This window comes from Aethalodelphis obliquidens, unplaced genomic scaffold, assembly GCF_003676395.1.
Source record: "Aethalodelphis obliquidens isolate GAN/ISIS:26980383/991018 unplaced genomic scaffold, ASM367639v1 scaffold19, whole genome shotgun sequence".
Lineage (NCBI taxonomy): Eukaryota > Metazoa > Chordata > Mammalia > Artiodactyla > Delphinidae > Aethalodelphis > Aethalodelphis obliquidens.
The window spans coordinates 4,371,983-4,392,197 of NW_020837963.1; the positions used below are offsets into that span (position 1 = coordinate 4,371,983).

Sequence of the window (20,215 nt, forward strand, 5' to 3'; positions counted from 1 at the left end):
AAAATGGTAAGTTCACAAACACCCCAAAACACACCACTGGACGTGGCCCTGCCCACCAGAAAGACAAGATCCAGCCTCATCCACCAGAACATGGGCGCCAGTCCCCTCTACCAGGAAGAGGTACACAACCCACTGAAACAACCTTACCCACTGGGAGCAGACACCAAAAACAACGGGAACTATGAACCTGCAGCCTGTGAAACACAGACCCCAAACACTGTAAGTTAAGCAAAATGAGAAGACAGAGAAATACACAGCAGATGCACAAGGGGAACACCCACCAGACCAAACAAATGAGGAGGAAATAGGCAGTCTACCTGAAAAAGACTTCAGAGTAATGATAGTAAAGATGATCCAAAATCTTGGAAACAGAATGGGGAAAATACAAGAAATATTTAACAAGGACCTAGAAGACCTAAAGAACACACAAACAATGATGAACAACACAATAAATGAAATTAAAAATTCCCTAGAAGAAATCAATAGCAGAATAACTGAGGCAGAAGAACGGGTAAGTGACCTGGAAGATAAAATAGTGGAAATAACTACCGCAGAGCAGAATAAAGGAAAAAGAATGACAAGAATTGAGGACAATCTGAGAGACGTCTGGGACAGCATTAAAGACACCAACATTCGAATTACTGGGGTCCCAGAAGAAGATATTAAAAAAGGGACTGAGAAAATATTTGAAGAGATTATAGTTGAAAACTTCCCTAATATGGGAAAGAAAATAGTCAATCAAGTTCAGGAAGCACAGAGAGTCCCAAACAGGATAAATTCAAGGAGGAACACGCCAAGACACATTTTAATCAAACTATCAAAAATTAAATACAAAGAAAAAATATTAAAAGCAGCAAGGGAAAAGCAACAATTAACATACGAGGGAATCCCCATAAGGTTACCAGTTGAACTTTCAGCAGAAACTCTGCAAGCCAGAAGGGAGTGGCAGGACATATTTAAAGTGATGGAAGAGAAAACCCTACAACCAAGATTACTCTACCCAGCAAGGATCTCATGAAGATTCGATGGAAGAATTAAAACCCTTACAGACAAGCAAAAGCTAAAAGAATTCAGCACCAGCAAACCAGCTATACAACAAATGCTAAAGGAACTTCTCTAGGCAGGAAACACAAGAGAAGGAAAAGACCTACAATAACAAACCTAAAACAATTAAGAAAATGGTTAACAGGAACATACATATCGATAGCTACCTTAAACGTAAATGGATTAAATGCTGCATCCAAAAGATACAGACTGGCTGAATGGATAAAAAAAGAAGACCCATATATATGCTGTCTACAAGAGACCCACTTCAGACCTAGGGACACATACACACTGAAAGTGACAGGATTGAAAAAGATATTCCACGCAAATGGAAATCAAAAGAAAATTGGAGTAGCAAATCTCATATCAGACAAAACAGACTTTGAAATAAAGACTATTACAAGAGATAAGGAAGGACACTACATAATGATCAAGGATCAATCCAAGAAGAAGATATAACAATTGTAAATATATATGCACCCAACATAGGAGCACCTCAATACTTAAGGCAAATGCTAAGAGCCATAAAAGGGGAAACTGAAGGTAACACAATCACAGTAGGGGATTTCAACACCCCACTTTCACCAATGGACTGATCATGCAAAACGAAAATAAATAAGGAAACACTAGCTTTAAATGATACATTAAACAAGAGGGACTTAACTGATATTTATAGGACATTCCATCCAGCAGATTACACTTTGTTCTCAAGTGCTCATGGAACATTCTCCAGGAGAGACCATATCGAGGGTCACAAATAAACCCTTGGTAAATTTAAGAAAACTGAAATCATATCAAGTATCTTATCCGACCACAACACTATGAGACTGGATATCAATTACAGGAAAAAATGTGTAATAAATACAAATACATGGAGGCTAAACAATACACTACTAAATAACCAAGAGATCATTGAAGAAATCAAAAAGGAAACCAAAAAATACCTAGAGACAAATGACAATGAAAACACAATGATCCAAAACCTATGGGATGCAGTAAAAGCATTTCTAAGAGGGAAGTTTATAGCTATACAAGCCTACCTCAAGAAACATCTCAAATAAACAATCTAAACTTACACCTAAAGGCACTAGAGAAAGAACTAACAAAATACAAAGTCAGCAGAAGGAAAGAAATCATACAGATCAGATCAGAAATAAAGGAAAAAGAAATGAAGGAAATGATAGCAAAGATCAATAAAACTAAAAGCTGGTTCTTTGAGAAGATAAACAGAATTGATAAGCTATTAGCCAGATTCATCAAGAAAAAAAGGGAGAAGACTCAAATCAATAGAATTAGAAATGAAAAAGGAGAAGTAACAACTGACACTGCAGAAATACAAAGGATCATGAGAGATTACTACAAGCAACTATATGCCAATAAAATGGACAACCTGGAAGAAATGGACAAATTCTTAGAAATGCACAACCTTCTGAGACTGAACCAGGAAGAAATAGAAAATATAAACAGACTAATCACAAGCACTGAAACTGAGACTGCGATCAAAAATTTTCAAACGAACAAAAGCCCAGGACCAGACAGCTTCACAGGCAAATTCTATCAAACATTTAGAGAAGAGCTAACACCTATCCTTCTGAAACTCTTCAAAACACAGCAGAGGGAGGAACACTCCCAAACTCATTCTACGAGGCCACCATCATCCTGATACCAAAACCAGACAAACATGCCACAAAAAAAGAAAACTACAAACCAATATCACTGATGAACACAGATGCAAAAATCCTCAACAAAATACTAGCAAACAGAATCCAGCAGCACATTAAAAGGATCACACACCATGATGAAGTGGGGTTTATCTCAAGAATGCAAGGATTCTTCAATGTACACAAATCAATCAATGTGATAAGCCAAATTAACAACCTGAAGGAGAAAAACCTTATGATCATCTCAATTGACGCAGAAAAAGCTTTTGACAGTATTCAACACCCATTTATCATACAAACCCTCCAGAAAGTAGGCACAGAGGGAACTTACCTCAACATAATAAAGGGCATATATGACAAACCCACAGCCAACATCATTCTCAATGGTGAAAAACTGAAACCATTTCCTCTAAGATAGGAAACAAGACAAGGATGTCCACTCTCGCCAATATTATTCAACATAGTTTTGGAGGTTTTAGCCACAGCAACCAGAGAAGAAAGAGAAATAAAAGGAATCCAAATCGGAAAAGAAGAATTAAAGCTGTCACTGTTTACCGATGGCATGATACTATACATAGAGAATCCTAAAGATGCCACCAGAAAGATACTAGAGCTAATCAATTAATTTGGTAAAGTAGCAGGATACAAAATGAATGCACAGAAATCTCTTGCATTCCTATACAGTAATGATGAGAAACCTGAAAGAGAAATTAAGGAAACACTCCCATTTATCATTGCAACAAAAAGAATAAAATACCTAGGAATAAACCTACCTAAGGAGACAAAAGACCTGTATGCAGAAAACTATAAGACACTGATGAAAGAAATGAAAGATGATACAAACAGATGGAGAGATATACCATGTTCTTCAATTGGACGAATCAATATTGTGAAAATGACTATACTACCCAAAGCAATCTAGAGATTCAATGCAATCCCTATCAAACTACCAACAGCATTTTTGACAGAACTACAACAAAAAAATTTCACAATTTGTATGGAAACACCAAAGACCCAGATTAGCCAAAGCAATCTTGAGAAAGAAAAACGGAGCTGGAAGAATCAGGATCCCTAACTTCAGACTATACTAAAAACGTACAGTAATCAAGGCAGTATGGTATTGGCACAAAAATAGAAATATAGATCAATAGAAAAGGATAGAAAGCCCAGAGATAAACCCATGCACACATGGTCACCTTATCTTTGATAAAGGAGGTAAGAATATAAGATAAACTCATGCACATATGGTCACTTTATCTTTGATAAAAGAGGTTAAGAATATACAGTGGAGAAAAGCCATCCTCTTCAGTAAGTGGTACTGGGAAAACTGGACAGCTACACGGAAAAGAATGAAATTAGAACACTCCCTAACACCATACACAAAAATAAACTCAAAATGGATTAAAGACCTAATAAAGGGCAGACACTATAAAACTTTTAGAGGACAACATAGGCAGAACACTCTATGATATAAATCAAAGCAAGGTCCTTTTTGACCCACCTCCTAGAGAAATGGAAATAAAAACAAAAATAAACAAATGGGACCTAATGAAATTTACAAGCTTTTGCACAGCAAAGGAAACCATAAACAAGATGAAAAGACAACCCTCAGGATGGGAGAAAATATTTGCAAACGAAGCAACTGACAAAGGATTAATCTCCAAAATATATAGGCAGCACATGCAGCTCAATATCAAAAAAAACAAACAACCCAATCCAAAAATGGGCAGAAGACCTAAACAGAAATTTCTCCAAAGAAGATATACAGATTGCCAACAAACACATGAAAGGATTCTCAACGTCACTTATTATTAGAGAAATGCAAATCAAAGCTACAATGAGTTATCACCTCACACTGGTCAGAATGGCTATCATCAAAGAAATCTACAAACAATAAATGCTGGAGAGGGTGTGGAGAAAAGGGAACCCTCTTGCACTGTTGGTGGGAACGTAAACTGATACAGCCACTACGGAGAACAGTATGGAGGTTCCTCAAAAAACTCAAAATAGGACTACCATATGACAGAGCAATCCCCTTACTTGGCATATACCCTGAGAAAACCATAACTCAAAAAAAGAGTCATGTACCACAATGTTCACTGCAGCTTTATTTACAATAGCCAAGACATGGAACCAACCAAAGTGTCCATCTTAGTGTCAACCTAAGATGAATGGATAAAGAATATGTATATATATACATATATACAATGGAATATAACTCAGCCATAAAAAGAAACGAAATTGAGTTATTTGTACTGAGGTGGATGGATCATACAGAGTGGAGTAAGTCAGAAAGAGAAAAACAAATACTGTATGCTAACACATATATATTAAATCTTAAAAAAAAAAAAGGTTCTGAAGAACCTTGGGGCTAGACAGGAATAAAGATGCAGACATAGAGAATGGACTTCAGGACATGGGGAGGGGGAAGGGTAGGCTGGGAGGAAATGAGAGAGTGGCATGGACATATATACACTACAAAATGTAAAACAGATAGCTATTGGAAAGCAGCTGCATAGCACAGGGAGATCAGCTCATTGCTCTTTGCCCACCAAGAGGGGTGGGATAGGGAGGGTGAGAGGGAGACGCAAGAGAGAGGCCATATGCGGATAGATGTATATGTATAGCTCATTCACTTTGTTATACAGCAGAAACTAACACACCATTATGAAGCAATTATGCTCCAATAAAGATGTTGAATAATAATAATAATAATGAAAAATAACTTATTAAAACTTTTGGTATGAAGCTAAAGTACGGCTTAGAGGGAAATTTTAATTTTAAATGCTTACATTAGAAAAGAATTAATGACCAGTCACTCCCATCAGGAAACGTGCACAATCCTCTTAGATAGCCTCATCCACCAGAGGGCAGACAGCAGAAGCAAGAAGAACTACAATCCTGCAGCCTGTGGAACAAAAACCACATTCACAGAAAGGTAGACAAGAGGAAAAGGCAGAGGGCTATATACCAGATGAAGGAACAAGATAAAACCCCAGAAAAACAACTAAATGAAGTGGAGATAAGCCAGCTTCAAGAAAAAGAATTTAGAATAATGAGAGTGAAGATGATCCAGGACCTCGGAAAAAAAATGGAGGCAAAGATCAAGAAGGTGCAAGAAATGTTTAATAAAGACCTAGAAGAATTAAAGAACAAACAGAGATGAACAATACAATAACTGAAATGACAAACACACTACGAGGAATCAACAGCAGAATAACTGAGGCAGAAGAACGGATAAGTGACCTAGAAGACAGAATGGTGGAATTCACGGCTGCAGAACAGAATAAAGAAAAAAGAATGAAAAGAAATGAACACAGCCTAAGAGACCTCTGGGACAACATTAAACACAACAACATTCGCATTATTGGGGTCCCAGAAGGAGAAGAGAGAGAGAAAGGACCCGAGCAAATATATGAAGAGATTATAGTCTAAAACTTCCCTAACACGGGAGAGGAAATAGCCACCCAAGTCCAGGAAGCGCAGACAGTCCCATACAGGATAAACCCAAGGAGAAAGACACCGAGACACACAGTAATCAAACTGGCAAAAATTAAATACAAAGAAAAATTATTGAAAGCAGCAAGGGAAAAACGACAAATAACATATAAAGGAGCTCCCATAAGGTTAACAGCTGATTTCTCAGCAGAAACTCTACAAGCCAGAAGGGAGTGGCATAACATATTTAAAGTGATGAAAGGGAAGAACCCACAACCAAGATTACTCTACCCGGCAAGGATCTCATCCAGATTTGATGGAGAAATCAAAAGCTTTACAGACAAGCAAAAGCTAAAAGAATTCAGCCCCCACAAACCAGCTCTACAACAAATGTTTAGGAACTTCTTCTCTAAGTGGGAAACACAAGAGAAGAAAAGAACCTACAAAAACAAACCCAAAACAATTAAGAAAATGGTCATAGGAACATACATATCGATAATTACCTTAAACGTGAATGGATTAAATGCCCCAATCAAAAGGCAGAGGCTCACTGAATGAATACAAAAACAAGACCCACACATATGCTGTCTCTACAAGAGACCCACTTCAGACCTATGGACACATACAGACTGAAAGTGAGGGGATGGAAAAAGATATTCCATGCAAATGGAAATCAAAAGAAAGCTGAAGTAGCAATACTCACATCAGATAAAACAGACCTTAAAATAAAGAATGTTATAGGAGACAAGGAAGGACACGACATAATGATCAAGGGATCAATCCAAGAAGAAGATATAACAATTATAAATATATATGCACCCAACATAGGAACACATCAATACATAAGGCAAGTGCTAAAAACTATAAGAGGAAATCGACAGTAACACAATAATATTGGGGGACTTTAACACCTCACTTACACCAATGGACAGATCATCCAGACAATTAATAAGGAAACACAAGCTTTAAATGACACAATAGGCTTCCCTGGTGGCACAGTGGTTGAGAGTCCACCTGCCGATGCAGGGGACACGGGTTCGTGCCCCGGTCCGGGAGGATCCCACATGCCGCGGAGCGGCTGGGCCCGTGAGCCATGGCCACTGAGCCTGTGCTCCGGAGCCTGTGCTCCACAACGGGAGAGGCCACAACAGTGAGAGGCCTGCGTACCGCAAAAAAAAAAAAAAATGACACAATAGACCAGATAGATTTAATTGATATTTATAGGACATTGCATCCAAAAACTGCAGATTACACTTTCTTCTCAAGTGCACATGAAACATTCTCCATGATGGATCACATTTTAGGTCACAAATGAAGCCTCAGTAAATTTAAGAAATTGAAATCATATCAAGCATCTTTTCTGACCACAACACTATGAGATTAGAAATCAATTACAGAGAAAAAAAGTTAAAAAAACCCACAAGCACACAGAGGCTAAACAATACATTACTAAATAACCAAGAGATCACTGAAGAAATCAAAGAGGAAATCAAAAAATACCTAGAGACAAATGACAATGAAAACATGACGATCCAAAACCTACGGGATGCAGCAAAAGCAGTTCTAAGAGGGAAGTTTACAGGAATACAATCCTACCTAAAGAAACAACAAACATCTCAAATAAACAATCTAACCTAACACCTAAAGGAACTAGAGAAAGAAGAACAACCAAAACCCAAAGTTAGTAGAAGGAAAGAAATCATAAAGATCAGAGCAGAAATAAATGAAATAGAGACAAAGAAAACAATGGCAAAGATCAATAAAACTAAAAGCTGGTTCTTTGAGAAGATAAACATAAACCATTAGCCAGACTCATCAAGAAAAAGAGGGAGAGGACTCAAAATAATAAAATTTGAAATGAAATAGAAGAAGTTACAACAGACACCGCAGAAATACAAAGCAGCCTAAGAGAATACTACAAGCAACTCTATGCCAATAAAATGGACAAATTCTGAGAAAGGTATAACCTTCCAAGACCGAACAAGGAAGAAACAGAAAATATGAGCAGACCAATCACAAGTAATGAAATTAAAACTGTGATTAAAAATCTTCCAACAAACAAAAGTTCAGGACCAGATGGCTTCACAGGTGAATTCTATCAAACATTTAGAGAAGAGCTAACACCAATCCTTCTCAAACTCTTCCAAAAAATTGCAGAGGAAGGAACACTCCCAAACTCATTCTATGAGCCCACCATCACCCTGATATCAAAACCAAGCATACTACAAAAAAAGAAAACTACAGACCAATATCACTGATGAATATAGATGTAGAAATCCACAACCAAAGACTAGCAAACAGAATCCAACAACACATTAAAAGGATCATACACCATGATCAAGTGGGATTTATCCCACGAATGCAAGGATTCTTCAATATACACAAATCAATCAATCTGATACACCATATTAACAAACTGAAGAAGAAAAACCATATCATCTCAATAGACACAGAAAAAGCTTTTGACAAAATTCAACACCCATTTACGATAAAAACTCTCCAGAAAGTGGGCATAGAAGGAACCTACCTCAACAAAATAAAGCCCATATATGACAAACCCACAGCAAATACCATTCTCAATGGTGAAAAACTGAAAGCATTTCCTCTAAGATCAGGACCACAACACGGATGTGCACTCTCGCCACTACTATTCAACATAGTTTTGGAAGTCCTAGTCACGGCGATCAGAGAAGAAAAAGAAATAAAGGGAATACAAATTGGAAAAGAAGTAATACTGTCACTGTTTGCAGATGACATGATACTACACATAGAGAATCCTGAAGATGCCACCAGAAAGATACTAGAGCTAATCAATGAATTTGGTAAAGTTGCAGGATACAAAATTAATGCACAGAAATTTCTTGCATTCCTATACACTAATGATGAAAAATCTGAAAGAGAAATTAAGGAAACACTCCCATTTACCACTGCAACAAAAAGAATAAAATACCTAGGAATAAACCTACGTAGGGAGACAAAAGACCTGTACACAGAAAACTATAAGACACTGATGAAAGAAATGAAAGATGATACAAACAGATGGAGAGATATAGCATGTTCTTGGACTGGAAGAATCAATATTGTGAAAATGACTATACTACCCAAAGTAATCTGCAGATTCAACTCAATCCCTATCAAATTACCAATGGAATTTTTCTAGAACTAGAACAAAAAATCTTAAAATTTGTATGGAGACACAAAAGACTCCGAATAACCAGAGCAGTCTTAAAGGAAAAAACGGAGCTGGAGGAATCAGACTCCCTGACTTCAGACTATACTACAAAACTACAGTAATCAAGACAATATGGTACTGGCACAAAAACAGAAATATAGATCAATGGAACAGGATAGAAAGCCCAGAGATAAACCCACACACCTATGGTCAACTAATCTATGACAAATGAGGCAAGGATATACAACGGAGAAAAGACAGTGTCTTCAATAAGTGGTGCTGGGGACACTGGACAGCTAGTTTCATGTACATGTAAAAGAACGAAATTCAAACACTCCCTAACTCCATACACAAAAATAAACTCAAAATGCATTCGAGACCTAAATATAAAACCTGACACTATAAAACTCTTAGAGGAAAACATAGGAAGAACACTCTTTGACATAAATCACAGCAAGATCTGTTTAGATCCATCTCCTAGAGTAATGGAAATAAAAACAAACAAATGGGACCTAATGAAACTTAAATGCTTTTGCACAGCAAAGGAAACTACAAACAAGACAAAAAGAAAACCCTCAGAATGGGAGAAAATATTTGCAAACGAATCAACAAAGATTAATCTCCAAAATATGTAAACAGCTCATGCAGTTCAATATTAAAGAAACAAACAACCCATCCAAAAATGGGCAGAAGACCTAAATAGACATTTCTCCGAAGAAGACATACAGATGGCAAAAAAGCACATGAAAAGCTGCTCGACATCACTAATTATTAGAGAAATGCAAATCAAAACTACAATGAGGTTTCACCTCACACCAGTCAGAATGGGCACCACCAGAAAATCTCCAAACAATAAAAGCTGGAGAGGGTGTGGAGGAAAGGGAACACTCTTGCACTGTTGGTGGGAATGTAAATGGATACAGGCACTATGGAGAACAGTGTGGAGGTTCTTTAAAAAACTAAAAAATTACCATATGACCCAGCAATCCCACTACTGGGCATATACCCTGAGAAAACCATAATTCAAAAAGAGTCATGTACCAAAATGTTCATTGCAGCTCTATTTACAATAGCCAGGACATGGAAGCAACCTAAATGCCCATCGACAGACGAATGGATAAAGAAGATGTGGTACATATATACAATGGAATATTACTCAGCCATAAAAAGGAACGAAATTGGGTCATTTGTAGAGACGTGGATGGATCTAGAGACTGTCATATACAGTGAAGTCAGTCAGAAAGAGAAAAACAAATATCGTATATTAACGCATATATGTGGAACCTAGAAAAATGGTACAGATGAACCGGTTTGCAGGGCAGAAATTGAGATACAGATGTAGAGAAGAAACGTATGGACACCAAGGGGTGAAAGTGGCTGGGGGGCGGAAGGGGGTGATGAATTGGGAGACTGGGATTGACATATATACACTAATATGTATAAAATGGATAACTCATAAGACACTGCTGTGTAAAAAAATAAACAAAATTAAATAAACAATGTATAGAGGCTCAGACAAGAAAAAAAGAATCAATCGAAAAAAATACAAAAGAATCAATGACCTAAATTTAAGCTACAAGGATCTAAAATGACCAAATTAAATGGGAAGTAAGTAGAAGAAAATAATGCAGAATAGAAATAAAATCAAGCAGTAAAAAGGCAAACACAAGAGAAAAGTTTAAGAAGCCAAAAACTGGTTCTTTAAAAATATTAACTGATAAAGCCCCTGCAAGACTTATCAAGAATAAAAGAGAAAAGTCAAACTATCAACATTTTAAGTAAAAAATGGGTCATCAAGATTTACTTGATATTGCAGACAACAAGAGGATAACAGATTAGAAATAACTTTATAGCAATAAAATCTACCATTCAGATGAACAAAATATCTTATAAGACACAAGTTAGCACACCAACACAAAAAATTGAAAATCTAAATAACTCTCAATTTAAAAAACCCTTCGCTATAAATGATGGCTTCTCTGGTAGAAGCTATCAAGTGTTTAAGGAAGAATTAATTCCAATCCTATGCAGTCTTTCAGAAAATATTAGAAAACCTCATCCAATATATTTTGATCCCAGCATAATTATGATATTGAAACTACAGAAAAACATTACAAGAAAACTAAAGACCAAAATCTCTCATAAACATAGATGTGAAAATCCTTTTAAGAACATTAGCAAATCAAATCCATAAATATTTTAAAAGTATAATTTATCATAACCAAATAAGGTCAAAATTCATTTGTTATTAGAAAAATCATTTAGTGGAATTCACTCAAGAAGAGTAAAACTGTATTATCTTCTCAATAGATGCAGAAAAAGTATGGGCAAAATTCCACAGCCACTCATTACAAACACTCAGAACGCTAGGAACAGAATGGAAAATCCTCAATCTGATAAAGATAATCTATTAAAAATCTATAATTAACATCTAACTTATTGGGGGAATTATTAAATGTATTCCCCCTATGATCAAGAACAATGCAAAAATATCCATTCTTAGTATTTCTATTCAATAGTTTACTGTAGGTCTCAGCCAGAACAGAAAAAGAAGAAAGCATAAAGATTAGAAAGCAAGAAGTAAAACTGTCTTTATTTAAGAGATGGCAAGGTAGTATGTATAGAAAATCTTAGGAATCTACAGAATACTAGATACAAAAAGTGATTTTAGCAAAGTTCAGGAAAAAAGATCAACATACAAAAATCAAATTTTATTCTATATCCTAGGAAAAAACAATTAAAAATAAAATTGAAAAATAAACATTTACAATAGCATGAAAAGGTTAAAACAGTGAAGAATGCATCTAATGACAGAAATGCTATATATCTATGCTAAAAACTGTAAAACACTGCACAGATGGCATAGCCAATAAGACCACTACCTTTAAGTTCTCAAACCTGACCCTCCGTTCTTGACAAATAACCTTATTTTCCTATTTTATTTAGAAGATTGTAGTCATGAAGATTAAACTGCTTCTGCTTCTGGATCTCAGTCCCTCAATTTACTTCTAATTTTCATGCAATCAAGTTTCTTCCTTTTTCTTAATGGTTAATTCATCCTTTTATATTTTCTTTAAATATACTCACATAGTATTTACTGTAAGTTAGGAACATTTAACTTCTTTACAAAAATTAACTATTAACAACCCTATGGGTTTGGTACTATAATTATTCCTAATTTACAAATAAGGAAACTGTGTGCCTCGGTCATCTAGCTAGTATATAGCAGAGGGACAATTCAAACTCAGGTAGTCTAGTTCAGAGTCCAACCATACTATCCTGCCGCTATGCATTTGGTTAGAGAAGCTGTCTCCTAAGTGGGGTATGTGAACCTTGTCTAGGAGTATACAAAATGACTGGCTTGCAAGAAAAAAAAATTAGAACTAAATCAAACTTATATTTCTTGTGATGTTCAGCCTGATCCTTAATGTCCACAAACTTTAAAGAATGAAGGCTTGACCGGAGAAATTTTTAAAAAAAGAAAAAGCAAAGCGAAAAATAACAGGTACTTGTTCATACAGTTCTGTATTCTGCATTATTTGTCCTACGGTTACTTTTTTGTTTGTTTATATTTATTTACTTATTTTGGTGGGGGAGGTTCACACAGCTAGATCTTAGTTCCCCGACCAGGGATTGAACCCATGCCTCCTGCAGTAGAAGCGGAGTCCTAACTACTGGACTGCCAGAGAATTCTCCTCTGGTTACCCTTTTAAAAAATATTAACTCCTTCTATTCCAGCAGAGCTTGAAAGATCAATTTAATTATGTCCTTCCCTCAGGGAAGGTATGGACCAGAGTTTAAAAACAGGTTAATTTTGTTCTAAATTGGGACCCTGCATCAGTCAGAAAATTCTTCCCATGGCACTGAGAGAACAATAGATAGCAGGTAGAAGACTGGTATTTAAACCAACTTTTAGCATCTCATGAATCAAATATTCACACTGTTACTGTCATTACACTAAATAATTTTAAATGTGTCATTTTGAAAAGACAGTAACATTTCCCCCCACTGAAACAGAATTAGAAATATTAGGTTACGTTCAAAGCTAGCCCCAAAACATTGAATTCATTTTAGTTGATTCAGCTTATTATTCACTTTTAGATTTTGACCATTATCATAACCAATGATTATATTCATCTTATTGTTCTTCCCATGTTTCAGCTATATTATAGAATAGGCATTTGTGCACTAACTGGAATCCTTATGGCCTTTTGTGCCTGGCTTCTTTCACCTAATATAATGCTTTCAAGGTTCATCAATGTTGTAGCATGCATCTGTACTTCATTCCTTTATATGGCTGAATAATATTCTAACATATGGATATAAATCATTTAATTTATCCATTAATCATTTGATAGACAGTTTGGGTTGTTTCCAATTTTGGGCTACTATGAATAATGCTTACATGAACATTTGTTTACAAGTTTAATGTGGACATGTGTTCAATTTTCTTGGGTGAAATTGCTGGGTCTATTGTTATACTATATTTAACTTTGAGGAATAGCAAATCTTTCCAAGGTAACTGAACCATTTTACATTCCCATTAGCAACATATGAAGACTCCAACTTCTCCAATCTTCATTGAGACTTCCCCCTTTTTTGATTATAGCCATTCTAGAGGGTGTGAAGTGATATGTCATTATGGTTTTGATTTGCATTTCCTTGATGATTAATGATGTCATTAGGGCATATTTTTATTGGCATTCACTTCTAAGTGTCACAGTAGCAACTGTCCATCAACATGACTGATTTAGGAATACAGTTCTTTGACACACATGCATTTCTTAGGAAGATATATTCGGAAATCTAAATGTCATTTGCCGTAAGATATTTGCATTAAGATGTATAATATAGGGAATTCCCTGGAGGTCCAGTGGTTAGGACTCTGCGCTTTCACTGCTGAGGGCAGGGAACTAAGATCCCACAAGCTGCACGGCCAAAAAAAATTTTTTTTTAAAAACATACGTTATTTCCAATGATCATCATCTACTTTTCTTGGTTATCTACTATTTTGAAAAGCTATAAGTATGATTAGCTATAGCAGAAACTTCCTCACTTGGGAGTCTAAATAATGGAAGAATTTAAACAACAGAATTATTGTAAAAGCCAACCACCCCAGCCCCCACCATGTAAAAAATAACTTAGATTATCATAACTGCAGAATGCTTTAGTATAAACTGTGTAGAAAAGCGGATGCTATAATTTGGGAGGTTGTGATATTAAGGTGTCCAATCCTTAAGATATAACCAGGGTGAAATAGATCAAAACATACAATTACAATGACATCACAGCTATTTCACTGGTGACCTGTTAGTTCTGATGGGTTATATACATTTTATTACATAACAACTGTTTTAAAGCTTTGATGTGTGTAATATCTATTACACGTCAATTTTTTCTTCACTGTGTTTTAAGCTGATAGCTAAACATTAGAAATTAATTGCATTAGGTCAGGTACAATATACAAGGTATTTTGTGTAAACAATCTACTATAATTCAGAACTCACTAGTAAGTTAAAAGAGCACTGAAAAGCTGACCCCCATCTCTTACTTCCAAGTTCCTCTGAAAGCCTGTTATTGGGATAATTAATTAGAATCTTTCATCACAAAGACATTTATTCATAGAGTACCTAAAACTTTAAACAGAAGCACAGAATATCAATATTTTAAAAAGAAAAGTGAGTGTTCTCCCATTTTTATTTGTTTACTCTAATAAGAGAAAATTCTAACAATTATTCTGCAGAGTAGCATACGTTAATCTTTCACTGACTCCTCTCTCTGATGATTCAAATATGATTATTAAATCAAGATGATTCTTTTTTTTGATATGTCCCAACTTCTCTAAATGTAAGGGTTATGAATAACTCTAGTGAGTTTCCAACAAGGCAAAAATGTGTATCTAATTACTGAGGAATTTTGAAAAATATTTTTACCTGTATCCATACTTTGGTTCAACTGTTGATCACTTGTTTCTCCATCTTCACTGATATATCCAGGAGGTGGCGTTTCTAAAAAAGTTTAGAACAAATCACGTACAGGTTCAATTTAATCTCATCGCCTTTTCTCCCAGCTACCAAAGATAACCAACAAATCACTCCAAATAACATAGGAATGTTACATAACATCTCTATAAAAAGCAATATTGGATACTGAGGGCTTAAGATTCAGGTTCTGATCCAAACCTTATAGGTGAATCCTTAAAACTTACTTGTAATATAATTGAGCTCTCTGTGCATATTTTCTTAGCTATTATTTACATATCTGGCTCATTGTCATATGTGTATTTTCTGGGGCAAGAGCCAAAAACATAACTTCAAAGATGCCTCAGTTCTGATCGGTATGTTTCAAAGAATCTAGTACCCATAATTATGATTATTTTTTAACCTAATGGCCATCATGGATGGGTACTTAAGAGATGATTAAAGGACACACAACACAGGCAAACAAGATTTTGGATTACAAAATAATACAGGCTTACATCTTACATTAGGTTCTATAGGGCAAAATATGGTAATATAGTTCAGGAATGGTCTAGCTTGAATTCTACCTAAAAAGTATATTGCTCCATGATTGCTAACCAGTAAATCTTGAATGCTTGAGGCAGAAAATTAAATTCAAATACAGACTGCTACACAAAACTGAGGCAAACTACTTCCTGAAAATACTTAAGATTCTAATGTGCCATTTCCAATATGGTTTATGAACAAAATGTTTATATTCAGGAAGCATCTGAATATCTGAATAAACTTCATGTAAAATAAAAACATTTATACAATTTTACCAATTATAATTTCAAGGAGGAAAAAATAAGTTTAAATGATGTGGGTTAAAGGCTTCCTTCATAAACTTTTTATAATCTCTCTTCAATAAGCTAACTATAAATTTTAACTTAAGTATCAAACTTTTCTTTTTAAGTGTCAGTACCCCAAAATTTTTAATGTGAGAATAAAATAAATTCTTTCATACACTCGAACAACAAAGAATACAAAAATAAGAATAAATACCATTACGTGCTATTTTAAAAGTTAAAGCAAATTAAAAAAAAGAGCTGAGCTTTGCCAGTTTAACCACTCATGTCTCAAAGGTCTAAAGAGGAAGAAATACTGAACTGATAAATATGTTATCTTTTTTCATTTTTCTCCATTATTAGTTATCTATAAAATAATAAACAACAAAGGTACTAGTGTTTTCGAGGAAATGTTAAAATTTCTTTCGCGATGGAATAAAAAGCGAATCCCAAGGTTTTGCTGTCAGTTGGAGCTGGGTAAAGCCCCACTGTCCAGAAAAGCAGATAGGTGTAATCCACTTGTGATTTTCTACTTTGTAAAATGCCCAAATCTAAACAAGTAAAGACGACAGGGAAAATAAGCCCAAACATCTCCACAAGTGAAAGCCACTAAACATTCTAACACCCTCCATATAATTATTGGGTAGGTGTCTTACAAGAGTGTATGCTTACACCTCAGTTTCCTAAGTATTGTTGAATTATACTAATTCCCACATCAGAGACTTAAGTACTCCCTCACCCAAAACACTACCCACAACCCACACGTAACCACTTCCAGTCAAATTCTTCTCCCTACTAAATGCCCTTTGTTCATCCTCCTTCCCCTCACCCTGGCCTCCACTCTCCACAACATCTTTGCCCTGTCCTAACTTTTCAAAATGTTGGTTTCCCAGCTACCCAAAAAACAGCTTTAAATCCTCTTTTGGAATAGAACAGTAGTAAAAGAAAAAAGCATTAAAATAATCAGAAAACACTTTCTAACCTTAAAACTAGCTATTTTTAAAAATCCTTCCTTTTCCTTATGTTTTCAAAATTATCTCCAATGAACAAGCATTATTTCCATGATGAGACAAAGCAATTTTTTAAATGTAGTTGAAACTCCAAGTTCCTTACATATTTTCAGTTGTATAAAATAAACATAAGAGCGGAATAGATAAATATTACACAAGGAGAAAAAAGACACTAAAAAAATCCTATGTATAGCTAAATGCTCAATCTTTTACCTTTAGTTTGTGCTAGGAAAAAAAAACAAAAAAAAAGGAAACAGACAAAAAAGGAAGAAATTATTAGCTGTTGTCCTAACAAACAGTGAAAACTAAAAGAGTAGTTTCCATATCATGGGATATTACTGGACATATAATATAATAGAGCAGAATTTGAGAACCATGCAGTTCATTTATTTATCAGCATTACTGAGTCCCAGATGAAAAACAACTAAAACAGAGGTTTTCTGATTTTCAGCACAACATACGTGTTGCTATGTCTGTAGAACTAAAAATTGTAAAAAGCCAAACCATAATTTATTAATACTTGAACATTTATGAACAAAATTTGTATCTATCTCAAATTTTAGGAGATTCTGAGGCAAAAATACCTGGGATATAATTACTCTGTGGCTCAATTCCCGCTGGGAAATTAGTGTTTTCTGGAATGGAGTGGGTATAATCATCCAGAGGTGGTAGTTCTGTTAAGATCTCAGTATGCCGTGGCACTAACACCGGAGGCAAAACTAAAAGAGTAAAAGAAATCCAAGTCAATGGCAGAGCAAAGGGTGACACCTGTATTAAAAGTTTTCATTAATTTTTGAAGTTTAGGATCCACCTACTTGGCATTATTTGGCTATTGAGAAATTGACAAACCTGATTATGATTTTAACTTGTCATAGTCCACAATCTAAATCTCCAAGTTCCAATTTATCTTGTACTTTTGGGGACAAAGTGATCCTGGTAATATTATATTACCACAGAAGTTCATAAATCCTCATCGGAAAGGTTGCAGAAACATTTGTAAAATCAGATTTGGGGTATTTTTTGAAAATATAGCTGTATTCTTTTAGTTTCAAGTATACAGTATAAGTATACAGTTCAAGTATACAGCTAAGTAAATTGAAAGTCCTGCTATGAGTTTTACCGAACTGCTTAGATGCAAATGATGTCATTAAAGTACATCAAAAAAACAAAGAGCAAAATTACTGAAAACAGGTAGTACAGCAGACAAGTAATAAGACATATCATTCAGTTCTAAGCAGACTGTGTATCTGTGGGATTAGAATTTCCTAGACATGTACTTTGATGTGAAATGCTTGCTATTCCAAGAAACTAAGATATCTTTCCCTCTAAGATATATTTTCCCATAACATGTGTTAAAAAACTTAAAAGTATTTTTAATTACTGCCAAAAAATATACTGAATTTAAGGTAATTTATTAGTTTTATACCAAAATTTCCCTGGGTCAATTAGGTATAAGAGTACCTAATACACTTAAGTTCAAGCATTTAATTAAAACAAGGGGAAAAAATCTACTTTTCCTACCTGGTGTCTCAACTCTCTGGTAGTGGTAAGGGTTTACACATACTTCATCCTTTTTAAGATTAAAAGCATATTCGCAGTTTTCAATTGCCTTGAGTTCATGATGACTGTGAAGGTCAGGCCAGCGCCATAATCGGCAATATATTACATGCGGCAGTCCTTTCCGATGAGATACCTGAAGACGACCATCAAGAGACCTATTGGGAAGCAAGGGAAAAGAAAGGTGGGAACTTCAAAAAAAAAAAATGTTCTCAATTGAGATAAATTAGTACAATAAGAGCATAAAGAAAGGAATGACAGACGTTTAGTTAGTTTTAGTGAGTACAAGGAAGAAAAATGTGTTATCTAATGGATCTCATATAAAAGTAAGCAGCAACACTAGGGTATGTTTCTTATAAATATGCTACATAAATGACTCAAATGTCAATGAACGGGTAACCGCTTGGGGAAAAAGTGATTTTTTAAAAAAAGTATCATATAGCTATACTTGAAAAACTTTTGTCAACAACTTCCATCTTTAGTGAATCAAACTCTTATTTAGGGAGGCTTTTAAGGGCATTATTTCTGTAGGTGACAGAATTGTCAAAAAAAGGAACTAGTGTGAAGAATGATAAATACCAACAATGATGTAAAAGTAACTTTACTAAAACTAATGTAACTCATTACCCAGTTGTGATTGCTTTGAGTACTGAGGTATATTTCTATACAGCTCACACATAAATGCAGATGGTGATGAATATGATGAGATGAAATGGACCAATACCAATATGCTCAAAAAAGAGAATAAGGTGATAAAAAAAAGATAACATAAAAACGAGTTAGCCTGGCATTAATTGTGATATAAGGGGTTCAGTAAATAAGTATGTGCTTATTAGTATACAGATGAGATTTAGATGATAGCAAGAAATTTAGCAAAAAACTGGTTATGTATCTACTTAAAAATTAGGCCAACGACAGATTATAATCTAACCTCACACTAAAATGAGAATATAGTTATCAAAGTTTCTATTCTTTAGGGGATGCAATAATTTAAAAAAGATTCAAAACTAGAATTTCATTGATAAAACATCAGCTGAAACATTTAATATATTTTTAATACTGGCAAGCAGTTATTTTAAATGCCATGCCTTATTTTACATTAAGGAAACATCCAAGGCAAAATTATACTAAGCAACCCACTATAGGTCTTTACAAAACACCCTCCCTCCCACAAGATCTCTAGGATTCGATAGAGGGCAGAATATTCACCTGGTTTGTTCAGAGAAGCTGTAAAGGCCTGTTGTATCCCACTGATCTATCGTATTTGGTGTACTCAGTCCCCAAATTTCAGAGCAAGTGCTGTGCATAAATTGAAAAACAAAAAATTGATGTGAACATGGAAGCATGGTTATTCAAATTACCATGATGTAAAACATGGAAAATGTACAGAATACTTCCTTCACCCAGAAAATATACATTGCTTCACTTTTTCACAGGCATTTAGTGCTGGTTTCTATATTTTCTATATGAAGGAAGCCAATAAAATGGAACATGTGACTCCAGATAAGTTATGATTATGTTTTTAAAATGTGAACACCAATGCTCT

General features: G+C 35.0%; 1 protein-coding gene across 5 annotated transcripts in view; it reads right to left on the reverse strand.

Annotated features, from left to right (window-relative positions):
- Window positions 1-20,215, reverse strand: part of SMAD2 (SMAD family member 2) — a 100,254-nt gene that overhangs the window by 21,855 nt on the left and 58,184 nt on the right. For 4 of the 5 annotated variants that reach the window (XM_027118449.1, XM_027118451.1, XM_027118450.1 and 1 more), the window contains 4 exons: window positions 19,879-19,968; window positions 18,634-18,827; window positions 17,697-17,831; window positions 15,249-15,323 (listed from right to left, as the gene is read on the reverse strand). In XM_027118449.1, coding sequence (XP_026974250.1) covers window positions 15,249-15,323; window positions 17,697-17,831; window positions 18,634-18,827; window positions 19,879-19,968 — 494 coding nt within the window. The remainder of the gene's footprint in view (window positions 1-15,248; window positions 15,324-17,696; window positions 17,832-18,633; window positions 18,828-19,878; window positions 19,969-20,215) is intronic. The other variant, XM_027118453.1, reaches the window with a different exon arrangement.